The following is a 27426-nucleotide window of genomic DNA, read 5'->3' on the forward strand; positions in this document are numbered from 1 at the left end:
CACCGGAGTGTGGCTTAATTTGCATATTTCATCTCAAAACATTTTAAAATTCAAATGTACATGTTCAGAAGTCATTCTGGTTACAACCTTTCTAACGACATCTGAGTAAAGGCTAAAATTATTCATGGTGTATAAGTTAAAAGTTAAAAGTCATCTTAAGCAAGAAATGGAAGTGGTATCTTAAGCTGAATTACTCGATTATCTAGGGGGCAAAGCTGGGAACTATGACCGATGAATCAGTAAATAAAGGTGATGTCAGGTGATATACAGGAACCCAGACTGTAATTTTTGTCACCTGGGAAGTCCCACACATGCTTACACAGGGTTAATGCTGCCCATTTAGCCTGCAATTTCCTCTTTAGGTGTCTACAGTTTCATCTGTCAACACAGAAAAGATGAAATTAAATAAATATAAGATAGAATACTCTGGAGTACTGAGAGCCAACAACTGTATTTAGTTTAGAAAATGTTCCTTTAAAAAAAAGATGATTTATTTATTTATGAGAGACACAGAGAGAGAGAGGCAGAGACACAGGCAGAGGGAGAAGCAGGCTCCCTGTGGGGAGCCCGATGTGGGACTCGATCCCAGGACTCCGGGATCATGCCCTGAGCCAAAGGCAAATGCTCAACCACTGAGCCACCCAGGAACCCCCAGAAAATGCTCCTTTTTTTTTTTTGAAAATGCTCCTTTTAAAACATTTTTTGAAGCAAAGATTTTCCAAAAGGATATGCTCTCTCCTCTGCCCAGATATCTGCAGAAAAAACTTATAGACATCTCATCAACACCAACTGAACACAGTTTTTCACAAGTTCAGTATTCCAGGCTTCTTGGCAAACCCACCGTTAAAGTCTTTCCAATCAAATTTTTGTTAGTGTGTGGTATTCCCATAAGGTGGGCTCCATGGAAAGATGTAACCTGTCACCTAGAAGGCTACTGCTAGAGACTTCCAGGGATGTCTCTAGCTTTGCTCCTTTGGTCATTGTAGGTTTCATAGGGATCTGCTCGGTTTCAATGTCATCTTGCATTTAGAGGGCTTTCTACTTGTCTGTCTGATTTGGTTGATTCACCTGACATCCTCCTTCCATCTGGCCCTTTCCTTCACATTTTCTTTCTTTCTTTTTTTTTTTTTCCTTTAGAGATTTTATTTATTTGAGACGGAAAGAGAACACAAGTGGTGAGGAGGGGCAGAAGGAGAGGGAGATGCAGATGCCCCGCTGAGCAGGGAGCCTGATGCAGGGCTCAATCCCAGGACCCTGAGATCATGACCTGAGCCAAGGGCAGATGCTTCACCAAGTGAGCTCCCCAGGCCGCCTCCCTCACACTTTCTATCAGTGGTCTCTGCTTGGCCTCCACAGTCTAACATGAGTCTTCTGATCCCTGGATTTGGTTTATTTGGATAGAATTTATTTTCTGAGGTGCTGATCGGCTTGGGGACCTTTCTTTATTGAGTACATTTTACTATGTAAAATGAATACACATTTAGAAGTTTTGAAAACAAAACTATCTGATTAAATTGTTCCCTAAAATGATGGATACTTCGGTTATAAGAGCCAATAAATTCTCCTTTTGGGTGTAAGCTAGTTGAAGTTGGTTTCTGCCACTTAAAATCAAAAGGATCAAGGTTAATACACTGATTTATGCCGGTCTAGAAGATTTTTAAAATAAAAGTGAATGATTCAAATGATTTTTGTTTGAATTCATTTTTTTTCTAAAATTTAAAGTATTTGTATCCATTTATCTAACAATCATAACTTCTGGCAACTTTTCCTGAAAGAAATAATCTTACAAGTAGATAAAGAGAAATGCATGGAGAAATTCATTTGACACATCATCCAAAATCGTTAAACCTTAGAAATAATTGAAATGTTTAGCACTGGAATAGATATTTTCTAAATGTAGTCTGAGACCCTTAAGAGCTTCTGAAAATATTTTCAGGGGTTTGTAAGAAGATAACCATTTTCATTGTAGCACTGAGATATTATTTACTTTTCTCATTGGCTTGACATCTGGATAGATACTCAAAAATAACAATGGGTAAAATTGCTGGGGCCTTAGCACAAATCATGGCAAGTCATCACTGTGTTTTTTTACCCTCACACAATTCTAATTTTTTTTAAACCAGTTTCATTTAAAAACACTTGATGAAGCCATAAAAATAATAATTTTAAATAAAACTTAAACTCTGAGTTCACATCATTTTCAGTGTTCTATGCTCTGTGTAACAAAATGGGAAGAACGCCCAAAACACTTCTGTTTGCTGTCTTGAAGCAAAATACCTGTGTACTTGTTTGAGTTACAAGCTTAACTAGCCACTCTTTTCATGGAATTCTCTTGTATCTTGAAAGAATGGCTACCTAAAAACGATAGGTATTCAGGCTTGTGCAGCTGGCAGACATTGTCCTGGGGGGAAAAAAGGGTACAAGCCTTCCTCTCCTATGATCACAACTGTGTTTGTTGCAAATAACGAAATTCACACTTTCAAGCACAAAAGTAGAATTTTGTAAAACTTGTATCTGTTGTTATGAGCCTCTCAGCTTCTCAATGCTTAAAGACTTTTCTGATGAGACTATGGTGATACTTTGATTTTACTCAATAAATTCTGTCAATGTTTTAAAGATCCACGTAACTCAGCAAACCAGTAATTTCCAAATGATCAACTTATCCTGTTACAAAACAAAGTACGGATATGACATTCATTCTAAGGGCATTATAGACTGATGAATTTTAAGGTAGCAGAGTAACAAACATTTTTTAATACAGCTTCTAATTTTCCAGTGCAGCTAATCTTTAAGATATCACCATGTTTAAAATCTTTGCATAGTACTGAATAGTAGAAAATATTTTCTGATTTATTCACTTGTTTTGTTTGTTTACTGTTTGTCTCTCTTGATTGGAACGAAAGCTCCACAGGGAAAGAAGCTTGTCTACCTTCTTCATCCTTTTTCCTCAATGCCTAGAGTAAAACCTAGCATCAAACAGATGTTTCATAAATGGTACAGAAATAAATACAACCACAGAATGAACTTTTATATAGCTATTATGGTCTGATTTACCTAGAAATTCTAATGATTTGAGGAAATTCTTAAGATATGTAACTGTTTTTAAAAGACTCAAAAATAGGGATCCCTGGGTGGCGCAGCGGTTTGGTGCCTGCCTTTGGCCCAGGGCGCGATCCTGGAGACCCGGGATCGAATCCCACATCAGGCTCCCGGTGCATGGAGCCTGCTTCTCCCTCTGCCTATGTCTCTGTGCCTCTCTCTCTCTCTCTCTGTGACTATCATAAATAAATAAAAATTTAAAAAATAAAAAAAAAGACTCAAAAATATTTATGCGCAAGTGTATCTAATACATTATACATGTTATATGACATATAATACATATTACATAGATTGTATGTATGCATGCATGCATGCGTGTGTGTGCATGCATGTGTGTGTGTCTTTATATGCATCCTAAAAAGGTAAACTAAAGAAGTTTGTGGGGAGAAAAAGTTTGGGGAAGACCGTGGAAAACCTATGCAACTTTGCACACATGACATTAAAAGACAATTATTGGTATGTAGGGACAGCCCAGACAGCTTAGCATGCAGAAAGCTATTGCTACATAATTTTGAAATTGTTTCATAATATTTTAGAGTTATTTTCATTACCTGCTTCATGTAATTACCTACATAATTGAAAATTTTCATTTTATGTTCAGCTCAAGAAACTGACTTGGGGGACAGAAGAGACGCCTTCTCATAAGGGTCTTCCACTACAAAGCTGTGTGTCCTGGGGTGGGTCTTGTCATATTACTAGTTTTTACTGATAAGGAAATTGTGGTTGAGCTTCATGACCTCTAAAGTTCATCCTGATGGTTAGATTCCATGATGTAAAGAATCACTTAGAAGTCAAGAAATTTTTCTGTGGGTTCCTTTAATCATACAATTCCTATATTGTTTTGACCTATTCAACTATTCATGATGAGAAGATTCTTTGAAGCCCTCATCTGTTACAGAAAATCTCTTCTGGTTGGATTCTAAAGGAACTTACTTTAGGAGTTTTTAGGGAAAGAAAGATTCAGATGGTGCCCAAATTAGAATGCATTAGCTTCTATTTTTTCCACTTCATGATGGTGTGGAAGATGTGTGCACTCTGTAGAAACTGTACTTTGAATTTTAGATCTAGCTTTTCCCCCAGAACTGATGATATGCAGTAAATACTCTGTCAGGATGCCGGGCAGCAACAGCGAATGAACCACAGCTCCCAGTCAGCCAGTGGTCAGGAGGGTAAACAATAAAAAATGACAACCATTCTTAACCCATACACCCCCCGCCCCGTTCTTCATTTTCAGTACAGTATTCAATAAATTACATGATCTACTCAACACTTTGTTATACAGTTGGATTTCCATTGGATGGTTTTGCCCAACTGTAGACTAATGTTAAGTATTCTGAGCGTATTTCAGGTATGCTAGACTAAGCTACGATGTTTGTTAAGGGAGATATATTACATTTTTTACTTACTGTATATATAACTTACAGTGAGTTTATTGGGACATTTCCCCATCACAAGTGGAGGAACATCTGTATGTGTTTTAAAATGATGTGTCAGACAACTAGGTAACCAAGCCAGTGACGTCTATTTTTTCTATGGTGATACTGACCACGCATATCCTCTGGAGAACAAACCAAATATCCATATGAAGAGAAAATTACATCAACCACAGGTCTTGTGCAGATGCAGGAGTAAAGGGCTCAGAACACCTGACGTGCTCTATCATTCTTGTCTTTGTAACTGTCCTCCTGAAGATATGCAGCTTCTTAGCCCCCCCCCCCCCCCCCCCAATTCGTGGCTCTGGGGAAAGAGCTGAATAATGGCAAGCTGCGTGAGGATAGGAAGAGCAGCCTTACCTTTGACTGTCACGTGGACACTCTGGCTGGTGGAGAGCTGTGGTTGAACCAGCACATTGCACGTGTACTCTCCCTCATCCACTTCCTTTTGCACATCCGAGAGTTTTAGAGTGCCATTGTTCTCAAATGCCACTTGGCGATGGTTGAAAGGAAGCAGATTAGAGTTCTTGTACCATTTGATGGAGTAATACGGATAGCCAATCACACGACAGTGGATGTACGTGTCCCGTCCTGCTATTGCTGTGATATTTTTCATTGGTCGAATGCTTGCAGGCCCTAGAGAGACACAAAGAAACTCTTGAAAATAATTTAACGGTACATCTCATGTGTGGAAATGGGTACACTTTTCCTTGAGTTAAAAAAAATGTAGATTATTTTCATGTAAAAACATCATTTTCAATTAAACAATTTTTTCTGCATTTGGATTTTTCTACTAAGACGTTCTTTTTTTTTCCTTTTAGCTTCATTACTTTCAAATGAATTGAATGAGTGTTTTAAATACTTTCATTACCAACTACTTCTATTAGAACATTTTGAATTACAAGATAAGAGGCAATTTAATCAACAAAAAGTAACTAGTCTGCACTGAACCATCATGCTGTTTTTGGGAAAACAGTGGTAGCAATTCAGTTTTTAAACTCTCTGTAAAATAGGTTATGAAGATGGAGGTTATGCCATGTTGCACTATGAATGTAAGTTAAAATACCATGTACATGAAGGCTTACCATGAATGTGGAAGAACAGAAGAAGAGGAGGAAGGAGAGAGCATGCAGAGCATAAACCGGGAAAGGACAGATCAAGTGGACAAATCTCAGAGTGACAAAGAGAACAAGCTGACTAAAGAAACCAAAATGCCATTTTTCACATTAACCCAATCAGGGCCATTCTGGAGTCAGAAGGAAAGGGCAGGGAATGGGAAGCAACAGTTAATCTGTTTTGGCATTCCAAGACTCAGCTCGGTGCATGCAGAAACCTTCTTCTCCACTACATGAGTTATGTGTGTTTTTTTGAGGAGCTGATTTGACAAGCACCTCTTACGTTTATTCGAGCCTGGTACAGGACGACTCCCGCCGAGTTGTTGGCAGTACAGCGGTAGACTCCCCCATCCCGGACCTGAGAGCTGGAGATGTTCAGGTAGCTGACCACGTTTCCCTCTGACGTGATCATCTGGCTGATGCGGTGACTGCCACCCTTGAGGATCGGGTCATCGTCCAGGGTCCACGTGATGGTGGGCAATGGAGTTCCCTTCACATTGCACATGAGGGAAACTGGTTCTGCTGGACTCACCACTTTTTCACTAAAGGCAGAAATAATTTTGGGAGTTCCATCTGCGGGAAGACAAATTATGGAAGGAAGTGGCACATACAAATAATTAAACAACTTCCAAGTCCATTATTTAACGATTAAGAGGTAGATGTGGTGGTGATTAAACAGTACAAAGAAAGACTGGTTTTAGCGGTAAAGCTAAATTCCAAGCAGAACAAGATTTTATTTTCAAAATAGGCAAATACGCATTAGCAAGCTTTAATAAATTACTTAAATATTTCCTGGTTGGCATAAGAAGAACAATCATGCAACCCAGATGCTCATGTTAGACAACGTCAGCTACCAACAAGTCTATAATCCGGGACTGTCATGTCCTCACCAGAAGTTATAGACACAGAGGAAATTCACCCTTCTAAATGGTCACATTGGCTTTCCACTTCTGAGATAATTAGGGCTTGCTCACCAGGGAATAAAGGAAAGACTCAGGGATTGATTATCTCACCTTATTCATTTTCTCCTAAGAAATCATCCTTTAATTATTGAACTCTACATCTGAAACTAATGACGTACTGTATACTGGCCAATTGAATTTAAATTAAAAAAGAAATCATCCTTTATAGTTTTAATGATAAATAGTAAGTCCAGGTAAATGTCCATGAAAGCTCTGAGAATGGGTAAAAGCCAAAGTTTGACCCCTCCAGTGTACATTAAGTATCTTTCTAAATATCTTAAGTTGGTGGCTGTATAATTTATCATCCAACCTGCAACACTTTTTAGGATGAAACAGATACTAGGAGTAATTATGCTAGGAGACAGGCGCAACCTCAGACTGTCCCAGGCAAAGTAGGATCTAGGTAAGATCTAGGTCTTAGGAAATTTTCCATAGGAACTTCCAATATTTTCAATAAAGATAAAATGTTTATACTCCATTGTTTTTCTATCACATATATGGACCATTTCCCTCATACTGTATGGTAGTAATCACAAATGCATTGCTGACAAATTGGAAAGCAAAACAAATGGAGGGGGTACACCTGAAGCTAGCTTGCAGTGCCATCACAGAAATATAACTGTTAACACTTCCAAGTAGTCCTGAATAATTTCTCATCCCCAACAGCCTACTGGAAAACCTGGAAGCCTACTTCTGTAGCCAACGAGGCCAGCCGTGTAGGGTTCTCCTGATGGGGGTGCTGCGCCGAACCCTCTATCATCCTTCCTCTTGCAAATTCCTGAGTGTCAACTCCATTCCCACTCCTGGGTGACTGGAGTTTTTCCCCCCCCCACAATCATAAGTGACATATCCCAGTGTTCACGGATTGCAAGCATCTTGCTTTAATATGAAAGATGAAAAAAAAAGGACTTCATAATATTGAAGTGAGGAACTGTGCCTTTGTGCTTAGGATCCTGCAGACACTGCTTCAGTGTGCTCTGCCTTTATTTCCAAAGAAGTTGGACGTCACAGTGATTGTTATTCTTTGTACATAATTGGCTGTCGATGCTTAGGAATGTGATTTTATTTAATCTTATGATTCACCTTTTAGTCAGGACGTGCTGAGCTGCAAATTTCTTTGCACTGATTTTTACGCTACACATTGAAAATTTGTCTTTTTTAAAATCTATTTCAGAAAGTTTTCTTCAGTTATACCTTTTTTGTAGGTAAAGTTTACATACAGTGAAATGTACAGATCTTAAGTGTACTAACAGAATGAGTTTGTTAAATATGTACACTGCATAACCACTCAAGTGAGCATGATGTAAGGCATGTCATTACCCTGCAACATTCCTAGGGCTCCTTTCAATCAATCCTCTCCCATCAGAGGCAGTCACTTTCCTGATTTCCTTTACCATGACCTAGTTTGCCAGTTATTGAGCTTCAAAACCATGTAGTCATAGAATGTGTGCTCTCTATATGGCAGATATACCACCATCGCCTTAACACAGTCAGTGAAATTAAGAAATGTAACATGGGAACAGTACCATCACCTAAGCTGAAGTCCATATTGGAAGTCTGCCAGCTGATTGATCCTGTCCCTCACAGCTATTTTCCCCAGCCCAACCAGTATCACACATCCCATTTACATGTCATGTTTCTTTAGTTTCCTTCAATCTGGATCATTCTTTCATCTCTTTTGTATTTCTTGACTTTGACATTTCGAATAATTATTCCATAGCTAGTTGCTCAAACTGGTTTTTTCCTTCTATTTCCACATAATTAGATGCAAATTATGGATTTTTGGCAGGAGTATCACAGAAGTAATGTCTTTATGTGCTTATTGGCCATTTGTGTATCTCCTTTTATGAAATATCTACTCAAATCTTTTGTCCATTGTTATGTTAGACTACCTTTTAATTGACTTGTAGGAGTTCTGTATGCTGATATAAGCATTTACCAGATCCAGCTATTTTCTAATGGCCAAATATATTTTTCAGGTATATTTTTTTGTTTTTTTTTTGTTTTTTTTTATTTTTCAGGTATATTAAGTACATATAATGTGTGCTAGACATATATATATAGCACATAGTATAGCTGTGTGTGTTTGAATGTGTAAAATGATTTCTTTTAGTTTGTAGTTTCCTTTTAGTTTCTTAATGATGCATTTGCCTTTGACTTTTAGTGCTTTCTATATCCTAAGAAAGCTTTGCCTACTCTCCAAATGATGAATTCTTCTATGTGTCCTTTTAGAGACTTCATAGTTTTGGATTTTTATAGCCCAGTCTATAATTTATGCAAATAAAATATTCATAAGGTATAAGGTGTGAGGTAGGAGTTGATATTAATTTTTGTGTGTTCCATTCATTAAGTAGTTTCAGTGTTGTTTGTCAAAAAAGACTTTCTTTTAGCTTTGGAATATTATGGACTCTCTTGCAAATCCATATATCGTATATGTGTGGACATATCTCTAGACCATCCAGTATGTTCTATTGAGCTATGTATCGATCTCATTGAATGTAGCTAGTATATGATTTGTCCAACTTTATTCTCTTTTTTTTTTAAGATTATTTCCACAACTCCCAGTCCTTTACTTTCCCATACATGTTTTAAAAATCAACTTAGACTATAGGACTTAAACATTTCTACATAAATTAAAAAGTCATTCTATAAAAGCTGTTGAGATTTTCATTGAGATTACATTGATCATGTTACAGAAAATTGTCACCTTAAGAATATTTAGTTTTTTGGTCCTTGCATATGGTATATTTTCCAGTATTTTACATTAGAAATTTATAGTTGTACAGTTTACATGTTGAAATCTTTCACATCTGTTGTTATATTTATTTCTGTGTCAGTTGTTTAATGCTAATGTAAATGGAATTTTAAAATATTATTTTCCAATTTTTGGTTCCTACTATATAAAAGTAAAACAAATTTTATGTTTTTATATCCTACTAGTTTTTAAACCCACTTATGCATCTAGAAATTATTTTATAGATTTCTTGAGATTTTCTATGTAAACAACAAAGTTTCTGTTTAAAGACAGCTGAAATCTTTTCTTTCCAAAATTTATGTATTTTATTTCTTATTCATACCTGCCTATGACTTATAGTATAGTGTTAAACAGAAGTAGTGATTGTGAACATCCTTGCCTTGGTCCAAATAGTAAATGAAAAATATTTAGGGTTCAACCATTAAACATGGTTTTCACTATAGAATATTCATAAATGCCATTTATCAGGTCAAGGAAGTTCCTTATATTTCTAGTTTGCTGAGAATATTTTATTTTGAGTGGATGTTGAATTTTGTCAAATAGTATTTTTCTGGATATCCTGAAGTCATCAGTTGGCTTTTCTCCTATATTCTATTAATATGATGCCTTACACACACATAGATAAATTTTGTTTTTTAATGTTTTGCCAATATTACGTGTATGGGACAAACTCCAACTAAGTTTTACACTGATATAGATACAGTTGGATAGAGCAACATATACATATTTATGTAGATATACATAAACATATAAATATTTATGTGTATATCAATACTGACATATATTTGTGCATGTGAATATTATGCTACGTCATGTGAAATGTAAAATCCCTGGTACAAATAATTTAAAGTAATTTAATTTATATTCTCCTTTGTGTTATTACATCTGTTTATGTCCAAACTCTATAATACAGTGTCAAAATTTTATAATTGTCTATTATTATCTAAAGATATTAAAAGAAAAAAACTTTTTCTAAATGTTTATTAATGTATTTCCTGCCTTTCCACATGGCTTTTATGTCTATAGATCTGAATTTCCATTTTAGGTCATTTCCCTTCACCTTCAATGATTTCATGTGTCATTTCTTCTGGTGTCACTTTCTTTCATCTTTTGTTTACTGGAAATATCTTTACTCTTGTTGATTTTTAAAGACTATTTTTTACTAGATATGGGAGCCTAGGTGGACAGGGATTTTTTAAAATCCTTTTTAACATTTTATTTATTTTTTTTTAATTTTTATTTATTTATGATAGTCACAGAGAGAGAGAGAGAGGCAGAGACACAGGCAGAGGGAGAAGCAGGCTCCATGCACCGGGAGCCCGACATGGGATTCGATCCCGGGTCTCCAGGATCGTGCACCGGGCCAAAGGCAGGCGCCAAACCGCTGCGCCACCCAGGGATCCCCCTTTTTAACATTTTAAAGATGTTGCTACATTGTCTTCTGTCCTCCAAAATATTTGATGAGAAGTCATCCATCACCCAAATTGATATCTCCATTCACTTAATATTTCTCCTCCCTCAGAATTACAAGACTTTTTATTTATCTTTGGTTTTCAGCAACGGGACTCTAATGTGCCTACAAGTGATTTTCTTTGTATTTATTCTCTTGGGGTCTACTGCTTCTTCACTCTGTAACTTTATTTTTTATAACAAAACTGTAGCTATTATTTCTTCAAATATTTTTTCTTCCCCAGTGCCAGTCTCCTATTTTTCTGAGCCTCTAATTATATGTGGATTTGGCCATCTGATGAATGTCCCAAGTCACTGAGGCTCTAGTCATTTCCTTTGTAGTCTTCTTTCTCTCTGTGCTTCAAATGAGATACTTGATTTTAATTTATCTTTAGGTTCACTGATCCTTTCTTTCTTCTCCAATCTTCTGTTAAAGCCAATACACTGAATTTTTATATTGCTCCAGGTTCCTTTTTAAAGTTTTCATTTTCTCTTCTGATCTTTCCCAGATATCTATTCATTATGATCTTATTTTCCTTTAAGGTATTGAATATATTTTAAATAAAAGCTTTTAAACTTTTTTGTCTGCTCATTCATCTGGGTTCTCTCAAGGTCTATTTCTATTGCCTACTTTGTCTTTTGACTTCAGCTAGCAGTATCCAATTTTTTTTTTTTTTGTATGTCTAGCTGGGTTTTTCTTTAATTCAATCAATTAGACCTATTTGTTTTATTTATTTTTTTATTTTTATTGGATTATCCTCCACATTTTCCAGTTCAGGTGTCAAATAAGTTTTTCAAGGATGTTTATTTTTAGAGTTTAGTACTCTCCACTGTTAGGGATTTAGGATAACTTTCCTTCCTGTAATTTCAATGCATCTCCCTCAACTGCAGGTGATTCAACAGTATGGACTTTTGTTCTTCTATACTTCAATCCCATAAGACTATAGCTTTCTGTTTTTCTTCTAGTAGTCTACGCGCCCCCCCCTCCCCCCGCATCTCACAATAAAGACTGGAGAATGTCCTCAAGGGAAAAGCGGTACCATGACATCTATAACCCAACCCCTTCCTCTTCTTTTCTTTCTGCTTTGAGTGTCTCTCCCAAGTTTTGTTTTTCCTCAAGTTCATAATTTTTATCTGCTTGTAGTTTAGTCTGATACATGCTATTCTATCATTTCCCAAAATAGGACATGTTCTTATTCTTTTCTATTATTCCATTTTCTGGTTACTGTGGTTTCATCTTGAACCTATAATTATTAGATTTCAGTTTCCTTAGACTTCTATTCCAGTTTCTTTGGCCTCACAGAAAATATTCCCAGATTCTGCACTATATCAATGGCAATTCTTAGCTCATAGTATTGTGAGTTTTTATAATTTACATCAATCTAAAGCCATTTCAATGGGAATAATAGGAGCCTATATCCAAGGATACTAGTTAGACACCATTTTAAGGCAAATACTAGATATGCATTTATAATTACACTTCTGCTCTCTTTTGCTACATTAGCACTGTCATCTCTCAGAAGAGAAAAAAATAAAGTGAAGCTTCTTGTCCTGAATGGAAACTGACATGCAACAAATAAATCGGTGAGTATGCTCAGTATGCTCCTCTGCCCCCCTTTTTTATTCAAGTGACAGGCTTTTTTGGAGATGAAAGCAGACATTATTTTCCCAGTGAGACCTAAATGTCTTTGAAATCTTTCTTGCTGTCACTCTCTGATAACCTGAAATCTTTCGACATCATTATGGATTATCAATATGCTCTTTAGGTTTTCTTAGTCACACAAGATAGTTGCCAAGGTAACTAGGCCTAGACAGGTATTCTCTCCCTCTTCCACAAAGAATCTAAAAATAGTGATGTGTAAGGACTATAGTGCAGCAGCAGCAAACCGACTCTGTACAAATTGATTACTTTCTGCACTTAATTATTATGGGGATCGCAGTGTCAGGCATTTAATATGGGTTCCATGCCTTCAGCTAATTTCATCTCTGCTTTAAGAAAGGAAATGCTTGAATCAAAATAAGACCCTCATTGCTAAGCCTCCTTCTTCCTAAACATTAGCTAATGTTAAAAAAATTAATAGGAATATCCTCTAAGAGCATCAAGACATATTTCAACTTATTTTCATATGTAAATATTTATTTCTGTCTTTAGACTATATGAAAGTCATGTAATTATTTTAATCAATTTATACCAAGTGAATTTTAAATTATATGTTAAGACACAATTTCCAACAAGATGCACAAATATACAGATAAAAGCCAGTTCAATTATCTGGTGATAAACATATGTCTCTCTTGAATGTTACCTTGATAGTTTTTGTTCCCTGGCTGATGAATAAGCTTGAAAATGTAAGCAGGCCACTAAGAAAAGAAAACATACCTATGATCTATTGTGACAACCTGAGGTCATTACTCACAAATCCCACTCACCTATATTTATGAATATCTGGACCCAACCAGGGACAACTATACAAATCAAATGCCACTTTTTCCTTTCCACTAAGGATCATATTGGAATTTTGCCCTACATTTTGCCTGTCAAATTGTATTTCTCAGCTGGAGTCTATTACCCCCACCAGGAAATTCGGCAATATCTGGAGGTATTTTTGGTCATCACAATTTGGAGAGGGAGTGCTGGGCAGAGGCCAGAGATGCTGTTAAACACCCATAGCACATAAATTGGCCCTTCACACAAAGCATCACTGAGAAAATCCAGTCTACCAAACTTGGTTTCAAGTTTCTGAGGTCTGTATCTTGATAAGTCACTAAACACATGGGTGGGGAACATTTATATTACTTAACTTTATGTGAAATTACTTTTGTTATTTCTACCACTTACAATTTTGCCAGCACTTGTTCTTTCATTAGCCCGATTTTTTCCTGAAAAATTAGGGCAGAGTTATTAGCTAATCAGATAGAAATCATAACACTGGGAGTTATCAGCACTGCTTCATTATCCTTCTGAGTGCTCTGGGTTTGGGTTCTTTTGCAGCTGAACCCTATAACGAGGCCCACTGACCTTCAAGGACCACCTGCACATAGTCTTGAGCGGACAGCTTATCCTTGCGCACAAAGCACTGGTATGCGCCCCCGTCACTTTTGACCATGTGATCCATTATAAGGTTTTCGTGGTTGATCCCTGTGATCCTCACATTTTTTCCAGGGTTGAGGATTTCACCGTTTCGGTACCAGGAGAGTTCCTGGTCCTCACTGCCTGTCACGCTGCAGGACAAGGAAACCTGGCTACCCACGCTGCTTTTAACTTTCCTGGGGCTGATGGTAGCTTTCAGTGGCTCTGGAAATATTGGTAAGAGAAAAAAAAAAAAAGAAGAAGGTAAAAACATCACATAGGTAGACATCATTTCAACAACACGCTAAGCTTTCGACAAGGCACATGCATCATAGTAAGCATACTCTATATAGTTCTCATGTTCAGCATTATGTCATAGTGCACCATTTTGTTCAGGAGCACCATCTTCACTGTCTTTCCTGGCCTTCCTTCTCTGTGTAGTGGCATTGGTCAAGCTGCTTTCTCACAGAGTAAATGTGAGGATTAACCCACTGACAATAAGAAACGCCCTGTTCTGGTTACCAGTAAGAACAGAGGTATTGAATATTTAAAACCCATCTGCTTGTCCCAAGGTAGCACTGATGGGTTTCTCTGGGACATTCTCACACACTCATACACTTGTTCACACACCCTGTGTGGTTTAATCAGGGCCCGTAACACACAGCTGTAAGAAAACAAGTTGATGTTTGAATTTGTGGCCACGTAACAGGGTTGTTATTTAACATGAGGCTAACTGATTTGTACACAGCTGGAACTCTCCTATTTGACATTCAACATTTTAATTCAATAAATCCAATTTTATGTAGCAAGTTCATTTATTGAGCATTTACTCAATGCCAAAAGTGGGGTTAAACTTACAAGTAAGACAAAGATGAATTAAAATTGTGGCATAATAGGCATGGCCATACAATTACTGAATGTCTTTTGTACATTATTTAAGTCAGTTTTCCCACAGTCCTGCATGTTTTATCATATCCATTTTACAGAAGAGGAAGTGCTTATTCAGCGAGATTAGTTTAACCAAATCCACTCAACAGGCAAATGGCAAAATACATTTTTGTTTTGTTTTGTTTTGCTTACCCCTAAGTATTCCTGACATCTCATGCTACAACACCAAAGAGTCCACCTCCAAGGAGTTCAGTCTTTTTGTGAATGAGGCAAATATGAGAGTAGATGTAGTAGCCAAGTAGTAGTACAGGGTTCATCAGAGACATATAAATGTGGAAAGGGATCCATAGAACTTAGGACTTTCCAAAGATCAGGAAAGTCCTTAGATATCAAGGATGGATAGAACTGAGCCCAGCTGGAATGAAGGAACATTTTGGGAATTAGGGCATAAAGCAAGGCCACGTCACAGGAAGAGCGTGTCTGCTCAGTTTGGATGCAACACAGCATCTCTGTAGGAAATTTATGGATTTTCCTTTGTAAATTACAAAGGCAATCTGGAACGAGATTGAAAAAAGGCCTCAAGATTTTGGAATTAAATCAGAGGGGACTAAAGGAAGCATACAAAAATTTTTAGCAAGTGAGAATATAGTCAAACACATTTTTAGAAGAATTGTTTGTGTTGTATTGGAAAGCCTAGAGTAGGGTAATTAGTAAGGGTACATTGCAAATGTCTAGTTGAGGTACAATTAAGACTCAGTTTAGGATAGGATGGGTTTGGGGAGTGTGGCTGAGAAACACAATGAGTTACAATCTCTAAAACTTGGCAGGATTTGGACTCAGAAAGAAAAGACCTAAGGAATATCTAAGATTTAAAGCCTGACGTTGGGGGGCTCAAGGTGGGAAGACATCTCGAATAAGAAAAGCCATTGACAAGGTAGAAATGGTGGGGAGTTTGGTTTGCAATACTGTTGTTTTGAAGTGCCAGAAAAACATCTGATCTAAAATTGGGAGATAGACTCATCTAACTCTCAAGATGGAAGCTGAGGCTAAGCATGCAGATCTAGGGCTTGTTCTCAGAGGAGAAGAATCTGGAGCCATACAAATAAAAAAAGCACCAGGAGGGAAGAGATGGATAAGAATTGGGTTTTGGAAAAAAAAAAAAAAAGAATTGGGTTTTGGATTTGGAACCCAAGAGAATGCTTTCTATCTAGAGAGGAAAGACAAAAATGAAGTCAGAGGGAGGTGGGAAACATTCAAGAGGCATTTGAGGACTTGTCCAGACATGGCAGAAGAACACAGTAATGAAAATAAGCACAGTCAGAATTAAAATTTTTCCACAAATAACTTTTAAAATGTAGATAGTGACAAATGCCTTTACAGAGAAAGCAATACATTAAACCCTGAGAGCTTAGCATGAGATGCTTAGGGGTGGGGATGTTTCTGGGGAGGGCACTGCACCGAGCTTTGAAAGATGGGAAGTGTTAGACCTTCAAGTATTTGAAAACCATCTTCCATGCGGAGGGAGCAGCATGGCCTGTGATCAGGATAGGGATGGGCTTGTACAGGGAATAGGCAGAAATTAGATTTCATGAGAGTAGCTTTTTCTTTGAAGCAAAACTATGGGCAATAGGACCAGGCAGGCTTATTTGGGATGATTTTGATACCATCCTAAAATATAAACTCATTCAGCAGGAAATGTGAAGCCATGAAAGGTGTTTTAACATAGAGATTTTTGAGCTTGTGGGGATATGTTTTACTTGCTGTCCAGTGCTGCATCATTGCATCTAGAAGGTCCTTTGGCTACAGATATAGAGCTTATCTTCCATTTCTCCCTAAGCCCAGCCTAAGCATGTTTGCATGATATTTGCAGGACCCACCCTGGGCTAGCTGGTTCTAGGCAGTACCGGGGATATCTACTGTCATGCGTTTTGTTGGGATGGTATTGTGCTAGAACAGTCCACACTCAAGATGACATGGAAATGACAGTTCCACAAACAGGTATGAGATTGGAAACACACACACACACACACACACAGATGATAAGAAGAGAATGCCTCCCCTTTGTTTTTTTTTAAGATTTTATTTATTATTTGTTTACTCATTCATTCATTTGAGACACACAGAGAGAGGCAGAGACATAGGCAGAGGGAGAAGCAGGCTCCCTGTGGGGAGCCCGATGCAGGACTCGATCCCAGGACCCCAGGATCATGACCTGAGCCAAAAGTAGGCGCTCAACCACTGAGCCACCCAGGTGCCCAGAGAATGCCTCCCCTTTCAATGTTCACTCTTGTGATTTAGCTTGTTCAGTCACGTACTTCATCAAATTTTAAAAATGCATATTTTATCTCATGTAATATGTAATAATATTATATATGATGAAAAGAACATTTCATTCACTTCTAATAGCCACCTATTTTGACCAAAATTCTGTCAGTCAATCATGGCCATGTGCTCTTGTGTAACTCACTTTAATTTGGTTTCTACATGAGTAAAATTGAGGGTGTCTGACCAAAGTATTTCCCACTGCAGTCACACCTCTCCCTCCTCTGCGGTTGGCTTCAGCATCCTCCTCGACACCTTCCTCAAGACAGTCACTACAAATAAATTGGAGATGAAATATACCCACCATATTTGAACTAAATGATATGTAATAATGAGTCCAAGCCCAATATTTTGAGAATTTAGAGCCCTATATTTATCCTGGTAAGAGCCCCATTCAAGAACATAAAGTAGTATCTGAAAGCCAGCAAAGGACACCCACTGTGATCTGACTACCGTCACTTGTGCTAACATCACAAGCCTGGCCCTCTTCCTCTGTCAGCATTCAGACAAGGTGGCCATTATTAATTCAACAGCTAGATGATGTGATCTCAGATATGTATCTTGTAGCCTAATGGAAATCTTGGAGGTTCAGACAGACCTGAATTCAAAACCTAAGTCCCAAACTCCTCAGCTGTGTAATCTTGAGCAACCCACTTGGGCATTCATTTCCTCATCTGCAAAATGGGGTAATACTGGTCTCAGCAGGACTGTTGTGAGGATTAATAAAAGGCTATAATGAGAGCCTGGAAGTCATCTTGTAACAAGAGGTCCACCAATGGTGGTCAACATCACCATTCCAAGCTACCGCCAACTTACGTTTCACGTACAGGCGGCCTATCACCTTAGCAGTGCCGTATCTGTTGGAAACTTCACACACATAGCTGCCTGAGTCTGAAGGACGAGTGTTCTCAATGAGCAGCCCTGTCACGGTCTTCTGGAATCTTCCAGAAAGTTCCAGGGGCATATTGTCCTTCAGCCAGCGATAATCTGGCTCAGGATGTCCAAGCGCTTTGCAAGGCAACTCCACACGCTGCCCTGCCATGGCTTTGCGATGATCAAACCCATCCAGTATGGATGGGGCTGAGTTCGCTGGGTCTGAGGAAGAAAAAAAAAAACTCTTAGACATGGTCAATGAGTTGAAGTGGTAATTTAGAATCATAGGACCTCATATACAGGTTAAATTCTATATACATCATGCTAACTATTGACAATAGATCTTTAAGATTTCATTAATGAACAGAAAGAAAAACCCTACTGGTAGAGATTTCTTCTGCTCAGAATTTTCCAAAGGCTGAAGCAGAAAAGGTTCTGCTTTTCATTTCCCACTAAATAACTAATAGCTCCAGAATCAGCATGCTTCTGCAGGAGTTTCCAGCCTAGGACAAGAACTGGATTGTCTTGTGACCAGAGAATGTCAGACTTCCCCTTTAAAAAGAACAACAGTAGTGGAGATAGTTGTTTGAGATTAGTAAAATTTATTTCATACACTCGAAGAGTCTTATAGTCACTGAATTTGAAAGTATTTTATTTATTTATTTCACAATATTGTTTGAGCCTCACGTCCAAGGACAGCATACAGTCAGGAATTGGAGACACGGTGGCCAATGAGACAGGAAATGATGAGGCCCTCATGGAACTTACATCCAATTGCACGAGTGGGGGTGGTGGGCAATGTGCAAATACAGAAATACATAAAGACAGTGTGGCTTGAAGTAGGTGCAACAAAGAACAGAAAAGCCTGACACAATAGAGTGTGTGCAAGTGGTTGTGTTGGAGGATGAGGGGGACTTAAGGGCAATCTTCATGGATGTCCTTCACAATCGCTGAGGACAGATGAAGAAACGAAGACAATTAAGGTGTGGCAAAAATAAAATGGTTATTACTTACCACACAGCCTTGCTTTTAAAATGCAACAGCGTATAATTCACCTGTTCTCTCAGATGATGTTTAGCTGGTATTATGTTCTCAAGCCCAACGAGGAAAAGAACTAAATGCTCTCAAGATCTGGGTCAGTGGAAACCATTCGGCTCAATGATCAAGCTTACTTTGAGGAATCAATGTTCTCAGGGAATATTATGAAGAATGTAAAAATAGAGGTCCCCTTTTGGATGTCCAACATAAAAGTCAGTGACCTTCCCTTGCCCTCTCTTACCCTTTTTCTATTCAGAACTTGCACTAACCACATACATGAGCGGTCACACTGGTCTCCACACAGATATACAGAACAGGTATGGGCTCCTGGCTCCTGAACTCTATTTTTGCCTTAGTTAGAAAAGCACCATAGCTGTTGCGATCTGCCTGCAGTAAACTCAAAGCAAAGGACTGGATATCTTCTATCCTATTAAAGAACTCTCTGGAATGGCTTTTTAAAGTGAGGTGATTCTTCAGTCAGCCACTGGGGGCAGTCAGTAGACCCGAGTGAAAGTGGCAAACCCCTTGAGCAGAAGCTGCTTATGCCAGGGCTTTCCTTTGCGACCATTGGAGATAAAATCCATGACAAACTCCCTGCTCTTCTCGCCTCCCTGGCGCTTTATGAGAACAATGTGAATCTTCTCATGGGATATAATGAATGAACTTAATAATCTCTTAAAGAATATGTAACCGACCGAGTTTCTTTGACTCTTCTGCAGGTCTATCATCCACTTTAATGAAAGAATTCCATAGCCCATAATTATGCTCACTCACATGTCTGGGTGGGGGACTCCAGAGGATTACAGATAATAGGCTCACAAAAGCAGGTGCATAGCCCTTGCTAGCAGAGTCCTCATTGCTTCAATCTCCTGAAGGAAGTTAGATGGACCTTGGAAAGTGTTGAAGAGCAAGTAACTTCCTTATGGACTACGTAGTTACAAGATATGTTGCTTTGCTTAGAGTAGGAATTAAGGTTGGTGCTGGAGAAGGTGACACAATGAAGGTATCACTCCTTTGTTGGGTGTGGTTAAATTTTTTTTTTTTTTTTTTGCAAAACAAGTCCACAACCCAGGAAACAAAAGGGGCCCACTTCTAACAGCAGTCACAGAAAGCAATACCTGATGATTGCACTTAAATTTTTGTTCTGCAACTAATTATTAATAGAAATTTCTCAAATATCCTTAAGATAGTTCTGTGTAAGTCTGACTTTTTTAAAAAGTAGGGATGGGGCAACTGGATATCCATATCAAAAAGAAGAATTTAGAAACCTGACCTCACACCACCTACAAAAAATTAAAAATGGATCATAGATCTAAATGTAGGAGTTAAATCCATAAGACTTTTAGATGAAAAGGTAGGAAAACGATCTTTATGACCTTGGGTCTGGAAGAGTTCTAAGACAGGACACCAACAACCTAAGTGGCAAAAAATCAATATGCTATGCTTCATGACAATTAAAATATTTTAACTTTCCAAGATATCATTAAGGGAAAAAATGTAAGGAGCAACCTACTGGGAGGACATATTTGCAAATAATATTTCTGGTAAAGGACTTCTCTTCAAAAAATATAAAGAACCTGGACATCTCTATGATAAGAAAGAAAATTTTAAAATGGACAAAAGATCTGAATAGATATATCACCAAAGAAGATATAAATGACTAATAAGCATTTAGGAAGATGCTCAGTGTCATTAGCCACTAGGGAAACGCCAATTAAAACTACAATGAGATACTACTTCACACCTGCTAGGATGGTTAAAATAAAAAACATGAATATGAACAAGTGCTCATGAGGAAGTGAAGAAATTAGAACTCCCATTCACTCGTGATAAAAAGTAAAATGGTACAACCATTTTGGAAAACAGTTAGGCAGTTTCTCAAAATGCTCAACTTCAATTTTCCATAGGGTCCACTCCTAGGGATCTATCCTAGACAAATGAAGCCGTGTTTATTCAAATACTTGTATACAGATGTTCCTGGCAGGAGTTTCCAAAACAGCTAATAAGGAGAAAACACCCAAATGTCCCCCAGTTAGTAAAGGGATAAGTGAGATGTGTATGTACATGCAGTGGAATGTTCTTCAGCAAAGAGTGAACTCAACTGATACACCTTACAACATGGATGAACCACAAAAGATTATGCTAAATAAAAGAAGCCTGATACAAAGTCATATGTTATGAGTATGGTTTATAGGAAATATTCAGAAAGCGCACAATTGTAGAAATAGGCAGTGGATTAGTGGTTGCCTGGGGCTGGAGATGGGAATTAGAATTGACTTCAAATAGGTCACAGGGAGTTTTCTGGGTGGTAGAAATATTCTAAAATTGGATGACACTCATGTTGCAACACTTTCTATATTTACTAAAATCACTGGTTTGGATACTTAATATCGGTGAGGTTTATGGATGGTAAATTAAATCTCAATAAAACCACTTTACAAAGAAGGAGTGTGGCACATTTCTCCGATAGTTTAAGCACACAATTTCAGCAATGCTTGAGACAGGCTCTCTGGGTAATAGTTGTTCATGTATAAGATTAGTACAACCAAGGAGCACTGTATTTAATGTTTATCCTCTCATCTTTCATCTGTTTATCTAAATTTAAAAATATTTTTTTTACCAGAAGAACTTGCAAACTCTCACAAGAATAGAAAAAATAATATAATGCATCTCATATATTCATCACCTAGATGCAAGAGGCATCAACATTTTTTATCATCTGTTTATTTCTTTGTAGTCTTTGCTTTTGGTGCTATCTTATTGAGTCAAATCATAGAACCAGTCATCTTATCACTCTATCATAAGTATGTTTTTCTAATAAGAATAAAATTTTTCTTATAAAACCTCAATGTCAGTAGCATACAAGAGTCATAATAACCTGGTCGTACCATCTAGTATCTATTATAAAACCTCAATGTCAGTAGCATACAAGAGTCATAATAACCTGGTCGTACCATCTAGTATCTATTCCATAATCACTTTCTCCTGATGAACTAAAATCACATCATTATTATTTACAATTGTGCTAATTAAATCAGCATTATTCTATAATTAACAGCTGTCTTTTGATTTTCTTTTAATCCAAAGCAGGCTCCTCCTTCTTTTCTCTCTCATGTCTTTGACTTGTCAAAGAAGCCAGGTAAATTGTTTTGTAAAGAACCCCATGGTCTGAATTTCTTTCTTGATGGTGACATTTAACATGTTCCTCTGGATATTTTTCTCATAAACTAGAATCTATTTCTCATGAGCAGATTAGATCAAATTCAACCTTTTTCCTTTCTCTCTGTATGCATTTAACATGCAGGTTTCCCATACTCAGTGAGGCTGAATTGATCAGCAAGTTCAGGTTATCAAGTTTGTCTGAATTAGTTATTTTATTAAGGGTTTAAATGATTTTCTAATTGTCATAGCACCTTCACATTCAGTAGATGTAACTATTCCACAAATAAGAACTTTCCTTCTTGAACTAGGATTTTTTTGTTATTTTGAAATACAGTAGTCATAGGAAAGACGGGGAGGAGAATTGTGATTCTTTTTAATCTCCAAGTATCAAAATCAAGAATTGGTGCCCTAATTTCCTCTACATAGGCCAATGAGATTCTTACTATTGCTTTGGTTATTATTAAATATTATTTGTGTGTGTATCTAAGTATATACGAACGTAAGTATGTGTGTGTGTGTGTGTGTGTGTGTACACACATGTGTATATTCATAATGAACTCAAAGTTTTTAAATGTTTAATGGTTAATAATCAAATGCAATCATTATTTTTGAAATTCAACTCCTCACACTCTCAGCCAACAAGAGCCTCTTCAGAAGTTGTCCCCGGTATCATTTTGACAAGACCTCATTAATGTTTCGGGCTCATCTTCTACATTCCTATCCCAGACACTATAATCTACCATCCTTCCAAGGAGCCATGGTCCCCTTTAGGAGGAGTATTTAAAAGACACTAGTATTTAGATATTAGAGGTCATTGTTGTCCATTGCCTATCGCTTCTGGGCCTTTTCAGTGTAAAGACCTTGGGGACACATTCATAAGAATATAGCAAGTGTGTACTGATAGCATCTATTGGACATTTCAAGTATTTTATATTTTTATCTTTTCTTACACTGAAAATCTTGGTCCCAAATAAAAGTAGCATAAGCATAATTAACCTCTCTCTATCCCCTACTTTGTTACACATTACAGTATTTTACAGGATGGCATTCCTCTAGGGCCTCCCATGCCACCTGAGCTTCCCCTATCACCCTTAGTAATGCGGAGTCACTCTGAGCCACTCTGACTCAAGTTGATTCCTAAAGCTAGCAGTTCTGTTGGGGTAACTCTGCTCTTCTGAAAGGAGTATTTGATGGATACTTGTGAGATCTTTGAGGAGCCAGGCCACCACTGAGCAACGTGGTCATCACTGACTGCTCTCATGGCCATTTGCACTCATCAACTCATCACTCATTCAACTCCAAACTCAGGCAGGTCTCTCTAAGTGTGGATAATACTCCCAGACACTTTTCCCCAGGATCCATGCAAGAGTTGATCATCTGTTTTGGAGAATTTGCTGACTATTTTGCTGTTCTGTGACTGACTCTGTGGAGTCCCCCTGTTGTGCCCCTTTGCTGCCCACCACTGCCGCGACACTGCTGCCATTCCTGCATGCCCTCACTGCTGTCAGCACTCTGTCCACACCAACCCACGTTCAGGTTCCACAGAGAGCTACTGAAGGCCTTGTCCATGTGCTTTTTCTTCTGTCATTATACGGGGTCTGTTTTAGTTTCAGGAGGAGTTTAAGATCAGTAAAAACTTGGTCACTAACATGCCCCACGTGACCCAAGCCCATGTGTGTATTTTTAAAGACATTTAAATCTAAAGTAAATGAATTTTTCTTTTTCTTTCAAAGCTTAGACTTCTAGAATAGTCATCTGCACTCAGTGTTTATGGTCTCATTTTCTAGCATTAACAATTTCCTCCCTAAACTACGTTATTAACATTTCTGTGACAAAAAGTCCTAACAGTTATGTGCTACATCCAGAGACTCTCTCAAGAGCCTTTCCATGACACTTGACTCTGTTGAGCCTAGAGCTCCCCCTATAACCCCAAACATTCAATGTCTCTAATGTGAGACATTCCTTCATGAGACTGTGCCTTGAGGCTCCTAACTTCCCATCACAAATGCTCACTAGGTGACCTCATGGACCCCACTCACTTCCACGGTGACCAAGTGCTCATGGGTTCTGCTGTCAATGTTTCAAACATTAGTAAAACTTTCTATAAAAACAAAACAACAACAACAAAAAACTTGGAATTAAGAAAAGTAAATTTGCCTCTCCAATCCAAAGAGTTAAATTTGAAAATAAAAACTTAATAATTTAGAGTAAAGAAGCCCACATTTCAGGATTCTCTCTCTTTTTTTCCTCAGTCTTCTTTTCAGATTTTCTTTTTAGGTTTTTCTTTCAAGAAAGATGGGCTTTCAGGTTACCATCCCTTAATTCACTTTTTTGGGATGGAGAAATGCTTTTTGCTTCTTTTGCTAAAATTCAATTTAATCTTGGATCCAGATCCACTTTCCAATTATTCCCTCTTCTTGTCCCAATGCTTTTATGACATTCCTCTTGACTGCACACAAGACCTTTTCTAGGATATGCTGAGCAAGTGGAATACTGTGCTGTCCTTAAAGTCACCATGGACTAAGATGTCATTCACTTTATCATTTGTATTTCTCCAATCTTTTTTTTAATGGAGTATAATTTTACTGTACTGATTGTTCTTGCCCTTAACAGAAGCAACAATGAGGAGCTAAAAACAAAGCGTAAAGTAAATTGACATGAAAAAGAAGAGGTAAAGAAAAAATATTTTTGTGTGCAAAGGAGAAATCACTTAATTCTGACTTCTGTTTGTGACACCCTTGGCAACACAGGTGGGCTCAGGCTGTTTTAGGGACGCGAATGCGAAAGAGGAACCCAGATAGAGTGAAAGGGCAATTAAGTGAGTGTTGGGGAAACAATGTTTTTAATTACCCCAATGGTCAAGAGCTTTCCAACACTTCTCCCTCACAAAGCATCACTACAAATAAGATAAAGATATTCACGTCACAGAGCAGTTTTACCTTCTAAAGCTGAAAGGGCAAAGGTCAGATATTTTGCACTAGATTTCTAGGACCGAGATGGACATCTCACATTCTAATTGGCCCTGGAAGAGCTAGCACATCGCAGTGTGAGCGGATTGCTTACTTATTTGACAGATGGACCAGTAACAAGCCAGTTGTGAAGATTATGCAAAAGGTTGGTATTCTCTCGAAGTATAAATGCCATAGAGGAAGGCACAAAACTGACATATTTACAGCAGAAAGGAATCAACTGCCTTCAGGCTTTCTTCCCTTGAGAATGATCCTGGAAGGAGGTGGGAGGGAGTGACTAGCCCTTTAACTTTAGAAGTGGGTGATTTCCCCAATATTGTCAGACACCATATGGGGAGCAAGAGGTGTGTTCTCTGTGCTCCCGCCCTTCTCCATTGGAGTTATGCATCACAGGAAGCCTCATGGTGCTGGTGGACAGAACACAAATACACTGGGCAAGAAGGCCTTATCTTCCAAACAGAAGCCATACTGGTTCAAGGGAATGTGCAATATTATAAAACCTGAAATGAGTTCACTTGGAATATCTATATTTGTAGCATATAGTATTAGTATTTTTTTTAAAGAAACTTTAGTTGCTAAAATATTTTTTGGGGAAAAAAAGAAGTCTTTATCTAAATCATGAATTCTACAAGTCTGGTTGACTCAGGACACTAACATATGAATAACAGAAATGATAAACACAGTCTTGATGGGTTTTTACCTGATACAAAAAGTCTAGCGCTGTTACTGTGCCTGCTTTCCCCAGTATATCTGTGCCGCGTGATACAGCGGTAGTTATACAATCCATCTTCATTCTGTACATCTTTAATATACAAGGCTCCCGTGGATGTGATGAGAAATCTAGATCCTGAAATAGAAGAAAATGATTTCCTGATTAAAATAGAACAAAGGCAACTCAAATCACATAAACAAAGACATTGAATATTTTTCTTCCCACTTGAAGGAAGCTTAGGCAAAGGCCAATGATAGGAGTGTGCTGGTTACTTTTATGGTCCAGGCTATTTTAATTTTTCAATTACCCTAAATTAGGAGTTTCAAGTAAGTACACTACACAATAAATATATACTTAGAAAATCTAGTCTCATGAATTAAGTTTTCAGGTCATGTATTTATCTTTAGAGCAACAGAATTGGCATATAACGCATGGGCAGCTAATTTAGCAGATTTTCTCTGATGACTGTTTCTCTCTTATTTAGCATGTGACAAATCCTTCAAGGGAGTATTAACTTTCTTTAGTGAACTTCTACCTTACAGGAAGGACCATGAACTTTTGCTTCAGCCTGAAGTGTTTCAAACCCACAAATGTTAGGCCATAAAGCGATAAAATATCTACAAACTTCCCAGGAAGGACTGTCTTACCTCCTCATAATAATAACCAACACTTAACACTCGATTCTAAGACTAAGATCAATTCCCCTGTCATCACTGTTCTGGAGGACTCTGCGGGTTCTTAATCACTACTCCAACAATTGTCAATCACCACTTTCCCTCCTGGGGTGTGTGCCTGTACAGAACTGTCCGCATTAAAAGAGCAAATGTCAGGGCTGCTTTAAGAAGTGTAAAGACAATTTTTCCTTTGAAAATGTAAATGTCTGAAGATAATTTTTACTGTTCAGTTATAATTTGATGATAAAGCAAATGAAGGCAAAGGAACAAACCCCAAAGCAAGCTGTGGCGCTCCTATAGTGAATAACCCAGGACACCACTCTCTGACACTGTTAGACTCTCTTACAGTGAGAGAATTCTAGTAGCAGGATAATGTGATTTTCTCTCTTTAGGGAAAGACTAAAATGCCAATAATTAACTTTTTTATTGTTTGTTGTCTTTAGGTTCATTTGAAATTTTTCTTAAAGATTTATTTATTTATGAGACACACACACACACAGAGAGAGAGAGAGAGAGGCAGAGGCATACATAAGCAGAGGGAGAAGCAGGCTCTTCTCAGAAGCCCGATGAGGGACTCGATCCCAGATCTTGGGATCACGACCTGAGCCAAAGGCAGCCACCCAACCGCTGAGCCACCCAGGCATCCCTCATTTGGAACTTCCTTTGGTTTATTTGAACCAGAACTTACCAGGAATTTTAGCTCTCAAATATTTAAGTTATAAACACAATTCCTATAGCCCTTGATTATTTCTTGTAAAGACCATACTTTATTCATAGGTCAGTTGTTCACATAAAATAAAAATGGCTAATGATTTCTTATGCAAATAAGAGCAATTCAAAAGGGCATGAATAAGTAAGAAAAAAAATCACAAAACAGACGAATCTAGAATAAGCTTTTTAAAAGA

At 37.8% G+C, this 27426-nt stretch overlaps 1 protein-coding gene across 3 annotated transcripts in view; it reads right to left on the bottom strand.

Annotated features, from left to right (window-relative positions):
• DSCAM (DS cell adhesion molecule) overlaps nucleotides 1-27426 on the bottom strand; it is a 732791-nt gene that overhangs the window by 279830 nt on the left and 425535 nt on the right. For all 3 annotated transcript variants that reach the window (XM_072807037.1, XM_072807038.1, XM_072807039.1), the window contains exons 4-8: nucleotides 25836-25982; nucleotides 17910-18188; nucleotides 13833-14108; nucleotides 5924-6220; nucleotides 4893-5168 (exon numbers count right to left, since the gene is read on the bottom strand). In XM_072807037.1, coding sequence (XP_072663138.1) covers nucleotides 4893-5168; nucleotides 5924-6220; nucleotides 13833-14108; nucleotides 17910-18188; nucleotides 25836-25982 — 1275 coding nt within the window. The remainder of the gene's footprint in view (nucleotides 1-4892; nucleotides 5169-5923; nucleotides 6221-13832; nucleotides 14109-17909; nucleotides 18189-25835; nucleotides 25983-27426) is intronic.

The sequence above is a fragment of the Canis lupus genome, chromosome 30 (genome assembly GCF_048164855.1).
Source record: "Canis lupus baileyi chromosome 30, mCanLup2.hap1, whole genome shotgun sequence".
In the NCBI taxonomy this organism is placed as follows: domain Eukaryota; kingdom Metazoa; phylum Chordata; class Mammalia; order Carnivora; family Canidae; genus Canis; species Canis lupus.